Below are 6,000 nucleotides of genomic sequence, written 5' to 3' on the forward strand. Positions count from 1 at the left end.
ATAGATTTTTGTGATTAAGATACTATTCAAGAAGGGGGCTATATAATCCAGGGCATGAAGAAGTTAGATTGCTGTATTCATGATCTACTGCTATGTCACAAATGACCCCAAACACAGCAGTTTAAAACGCTACCGCTAGGGTCTGGCGCAGGTCTGAGGATCAGGAATCTGGGAGCGGCTGAGCGGGTTGGTTCTGGCTTCGGGTCTCATGAGGTTGCACAAATGGCGGAGGTTCCCCTGGACTAAGAACATCACTTCAAAGACAGTTCACCACATTCCTGACCACACGGATCTCTCTGCACAGAGGACAGCGTCCTCCTGACAGGGGAGATGGCAGCTGACTTAGTCAGTGATTCGAGAGCGAGCAGAGAGGGAGCGGCTGCCGTTTCTGACCTAGTCTCAGAAGTCACACACAGTCACTCCCACTGTAATCTATTATATTAGAAGCAAGTGACTAAATTCAGCCAACAAAGGAGAGAGGAATTAACCTCCTCCTCTTGAAGGATGGAGTATCAAAGAATCCGTGGAACATCAAAAACCGTTATAATGGATGGGGCGCCTGCGTGGCTCAGACTGCCTTCGGCTCAGGTCGTGATCCCCGGGTCCTGGGATCGAGCCTCACGTCGGGCTCTCTGCTCGGCGGGGAGCCTGCCTCCTCCTCTCTCTCTCTTTCTCTGCCTGCTTGTGATCTATCTGTCAAATACATAAATAATAGATAAATAAATAAAAACCCGTTATGATGGGACCGGAGTTTCCATTCACCTGGGGGTTGTAATGAGATCCTGGGATCTCTTTCCCTGGAAATCTAAAAATTAGAATACATTATAACCTTTTCAACTGCTTTCTAAAAGGCAAGAGTTTAAACACGACTGGGTTCTCGGTCACTTCCAACCCAACCACGTTTTCACAGCCAGTATTAAAGAAGTAGCAAGAAACACGGCGCTGTGCGTACAATGTTTCAGAGCCTCAAGTGATTCCACCACGGGAGCAGTGTCATCCCCACTTTCAGATAAGAGGTCCAGGGAGATAAGCCACAAGTCCTGTCCAGGTCTACCTGGTTCCCAAGGTTTTGTGCTTCTACCTCAGGAAGCTTGTCTGACTCCAGCTACCACAGAAGCTGGTGTGTGTAGCGTCACACATACGGAAAGCCCCACAAAACCTATTACTTCAGCCAAGACTGTCATCTATTGTTCCATCAATTACTTTCTTTCCCAGTCTGGTTTGGTGTTTTCTATAGGTTGCTCCCAGGCCTCATTTTGCTTCACTTTGCGTCCCATCCAGCACAGGGTCTGCCGGCCCATCCGCCCTCTGGGTCCCCCTGCACAGGAGGAGCAACGAGTAACTTGCTCAAAGACGGAGGCAGGGACAGAACCAGTACCACAGCCTGTCCTTACAAACCCTCCTGCAGGGCTCTCTGCACCACCAAATTCCACCTCCCCATCCCCAGACCTGCACAGCAGTCCCCCTCTCCCTGGTCTCCAAACTCTGCCTGAAACAAGGGCACTGACCCAGAAAAGTTCAAGTCAGATGTGGAAAGCTTCCTTTGCTCACTCTTCCCCAACAATCCAGTTGGACCCTGATGCCTGTTCATTCAACCCTGTAAATATTTTTCAGTACTTCACCCTATCCATCCTCATAAACAATGTCCTAGTTCAGGCCATTTTTCCCCCTTGGGCTTCTGCATCAGCTTCTTAAGTCTCCTGCCTCTAGCTAGCCTCGCCCTCCCTAATTTATCCCCCACATGGCAGTCAGACACTTCTCTGTAATGCCAAGGACTTATCTTGCCACCCCCTAGAAAGAACGTTCAGGGGCTCCCCATCCACACTCTTCACGACCATCAGGAAGGGCCTTGTAAACTGGCTCAGGGTCTTGGATTGTATCCCAAAGATTACAAAAAGGGATCTGATGTTTGAACGTCTCCTCTGTACCAGACATCTTACCCATGTGATTTCATTTAATCCTCTCGGGAGCCCGGCAAAATCTGCACAGGATTCCTTTGCATATACTGTCCTAGTTAGCCCTCTCATCTGTCAGCCATGCAGCCAAAATAATCTAAAGCCTTTCCTTCCCCACCATCTATCCAACAGGTCCCCAAGTTCCCTCTGGGGAACCTTCTTGTCTAGACCATTACAATTTGCTCACATGGCGTCCTGCAGATGCTCACTCAGTGCACGGCTGACAGACGATAACCAACTGCGAGGGCCGTCCACCAGAATGTAGATGTGCTGAAGCATTAACTCAATCAGTGCATCTCTTTGGAGTATCTTATCAATTACCTACCTCCCCCAGACCCCACAGAGTGCCCAGAGCTTTCACCACGCCTTCAACAGCTCACTGCTTCTATTGTGATCTAAGGGAGCCGAAGGGCTCAGACCGAGGTGTCCCAGTTAAAGATTAGAGGGCCTCTGGGGCCTGATCATTTGGACACGCCCACATGCAGCGGTCCCCTTCTGTGCTCTCTGTGTGCCCACCCCCCACGATAAAATTATCTGCCAGCTCCCCCACAACAGAACCTCCCGGGAAAGGACTTCATTGTCCAACTTCACCACGGAGCACAAAGCCTGGAACATGGGGACCGTCGATAAACGTCTTAAAGGAAAGGAACACGAGCTGGCGTTTATTTGGTCCTCTGTACTAGCGATCTGGTGGGCATGATCTCATCTAACCCTACAGCCACCCTCCCAGGGAAATGCTGCCCACACGGTTCCCACGTAAACGGAGGAGGACGCCGAGGCCGGAGAAGACTACAACACAATAAAACAAGCACCGACGGAGAGTGTCACATACTTTGCATTTTCACACGCTTTATTTATTTCATTCACCCCACTGTACAGTCCCGCGATGGAGTTATAGGTTATATTCCCATTTTAGACATTAATAAAAAAAAAAAAAAAAAAAAAAAACCCGAAGGCTTGGAGAAGTCGCCAGTACCGCACGGGCTGTAAGGCCAGGGCCCGAGCAGGTCCGCCGAGTCCGGCCCCTCCGACTTGGCCGTGTCGCCCCTGCGACGGCTGCCAGGGCCGCGGCGGCCCGCCCCCTCCCGAGCAGGGCGCTCCCGCTCCCCACCCCGCGCGGCCCGAGCCCCGGGGGCTGCCCCACCGCCCCGAGGCGGTCCCCGCGGCCGCCCCCGGGTTCTCCGCCACGCGCCCCCGCCCGCCAGAACGCCGCGACGCGACTGCGGGCCTCGCCGCTGCTCCCGGCCGGGGCCCCCCGCGCGCGCTCGGCCCGCAAGCCGGGCGGCCGGTGGCACCGGGCTGGCCTGGGACGGTCCCTTCGCGCGCCCGGCTCCGCACCTGTGCCGGCGGGCGGGCGGCAGGGCCCAGCCCCCCGGAGCCCCTCGGGCCCACCGCGGAGGCCGCCGCCGCCCGCCGCCCGGGAGCAGGGGCGCCCGCTCCCCGCTCGCCCGCGCCGCCCGGCCGTTACCGGTTCCGCTGCTCTTTGAAGAGCGCCGTCAGCGCGCGGAGGGCCTCCAGGTCCTGGATGGGCGCGGGCACCATGACGCCCGACAGCCGGGCGGGCGGCGGCCTGGGCGCCGCCATCTTGCCGCTCGCAGCTCGCCGAGCCGGGCGACGACGAGGAGCCGGAGCGGGAGGGGGAGCGGGGGGAGCGCAGGCGAGGGAGGAGCACGGCCGCCGCCGCCGGACGCCGCCGCCGCACCCCGGACCCGGCGCGAGGGCGCGAGGACCCGCTTCCAGCCTCCCCTCGGGCTGCAACGGGGACGACGCGGCGCGGGGAGGGGGCGCGAGCGGAAGTCCCGCCCGAGGGGAGGGGGCGCGAGCGGAAGTTCGGGGGGAGGGGCACCGAGAGGGCGTTGGGTCTGAGAGGAGGAGCGCGGGACCCAGGCTCCTCGGGAGGGGGAGAGTCGGACGGGCCCTGGCCGGGAGCCGGGACAGGACAGATGCACCCCGAGGAGGAGTCGGGGGCGTGGAGGGCGCTGGCAGAAGGGGGTGCAGGGTAGGGGCACCCTGAGGAGAAGCGGGCGTGGGGGAAGGGGCAGCGGGTGGGGGACAGGGACAGATGCACCCTGAGGAGGGGGAAGGGTCTGGGCACAGAAACAGGTGCACCCTGAAGAGGAGATGCGGGCGTCGGGGCGCTGCAAAAGGGGCTGCAGGGACAGATGCACCCTGGGGGAGGAGGGGTGTGGGCACAGGGACAGAAGCATCCTGAAGGGGAGATGCGGGCGTGGAAGGCAATGCAAAAGGGGGTGCAGGGACAGGTGCATCCTGAGGAGAAGCGGGCGTGGGGGAGGGGGCAGCGGGTGGGGACAGGGACAGATGCACCCTGAGGAGGGGGAAGTGTCTGGGCACAGAAACAGGTGCACCCTGAAGAGGAGATGCGGGCGTCGGGGCGCTGCAAAAGGGGCTGCAGGGACAGGTGCACCTTGAGGAGATGTGGGGGTGGAGGGGGTGTCAGAGAGTCATCTGAGGCTCCTTTTAAGAAGGTTAAAGACCTCGGTCAGCTGTTGAAATGGGTTGATTGGTGCCCCCATGGACCCACTGGGAAGTGGAGCAGTCTGTCCACAGAGTGCAAGTCCCAGACCCTGAGAGCTCAGTTCCCAGGATTTCATGATCATTTATTCACTGGTGATTCCAGATGGTTTACCGGGTACCAATAAGGTGCTCATCCAGGGCTTAAAATACAATTAGAAGTTAAGTAGCTGAGGGACGCCTGGGTGGCGCAGTTGGTTGGACGACTGCCTTCGGCTCAGGGCGTGATCCTGGAGTCCGGGGATCGAGTCCCACATCGGGCTCCCAGCTCCATGGGGAGTCTGCTTTGCTCTCTGACCTTCTCCTCGCTCATGCTCTCTCTCACTGCCTCTCTCTCTCAAATAAATAAATAAAATCTTTAAAAAAGAAAAATAAATAAATAAAATCTAAAGAAAAAAAAGAAGTTAAGTAGCTGAAATCTCCATCAGTAGGTTAAGAATTTTTTTCTAAGGGAAATGAAAATATTTTTTTCAAGAAACAAAATTCTGTAAGTGGTTGTAGGTAATTCATGTATTTTCTTTCCACTAGCTTTTATCATATAATGTACTTTCAATATTGTCAGCAAGCCCTGTGCTGAGCGAAGGGATTCCAGCCCTGAAGGAACTCAAGACAAAAGAGGCAAATGATAACTGCTGTGGCAGAGAACCACCCAAATTGCTTTGGGGCATTTCGATTTCAGGAGTCGGAGTTTGTTTATAACGTGGCACTTTTGATATTCTTTGCTAAGGAAAATTTAAAGACACAATAAGCACCACCAGAGTATGCAGGAGAAATGAATCATGCATGTGCAAGTTAGGGGATCACGTAATTCAACCTTACCCGTTCAGCGGATTACATACTCATTTCAGAAACATCTCTGTGTGTCAATTATGTGCCAGGCGTTCAATCGCCTAGCAGTCCAAAAGACAATTCAATTTAACAATCCCGATACTAGCAGGGCGAAATCACCCAATATTGCCTTGAGGAGCTGGGGCTGGTAAAATGCATTGTCATGCCTCAAGTTCTTCCCGCTTAGTCCTCCATCGGCAGGTGTAAAACAAAAGTAACTACTCTGATTCTTCCAGAAAACATTCACCATAATATTCCCATTTATTGCCTGGAATCTTGCAATCTCTTGATGGGTTTCTCGGCTTCTTCTCTCACCTCCCTATATTCTTGATCTTTTAAAAGTGTAAGTCCACATTTCACTTTTGTGCAAAACCCTGTAAAAGGATTTCCATTTCACTCAAAGTAAAAGCCAAAATGCTTCCGGTGAAGAAGTCCCTGAGTAGTCTGTGTCCCTCCTCCTGCCCACTCCCATCACGCTGTCTTCCTCCCACACTGGCCTCCTTGTGGTCCTCCACTAGGGCAAACGCGCTCCTGCCTCAGGACTTTGCACATGCCATTCCTTTAGTGTGGAACTTTCCACACTCTCCCAGCAGACACCAGCATGGTTTGCTTCCTTCAACTATATGCTGAACGGATTTCTTAATGAGCTTCCCTGGTTGACTTTTAAAATTGTAAACATTCCACC

At 54.7% G+C, this 6,000-nt stretch overlaps 1 protein-coding gene across 1 annotated transcript in view; it reads right to left on the minus strand.

Moving 5' to 3' along the window:
• The window catches only part of ATXN10 (ataxin 10), a 159,327-nt gene extending 155,640 nt beyond the window's left edge, over positions 1-3,687 (minus strand). The window contains exon 1 of the mRNA XM_044228553.1: positions 3,424-3,687. Coding sequence (XP_044084488.1) covers positions 3,424-3,539 — 116 coding nt within the window. The 5' untranslated portion in view covers positions 3,540-3,687. The remainder of the gene's footprint in view (positions 1-3,423) is intronic.
• Between the last annotated feature and the right edge of the window lie 2,313 nt (positions 3,688-6,000).

This window comes from Neovison vison, chromosome 12 (genome assembly GCF_020171115.1).
Source record: "Neovison vison isolate M4711 chromosome 12, ASM_NN_V1, whole genome shotgun sequence".
NCBI lineage: Eukaryota > Metazoa > Chordata > Mammalia > Carnivora > Mustelidae > Neogale > Neogale vison.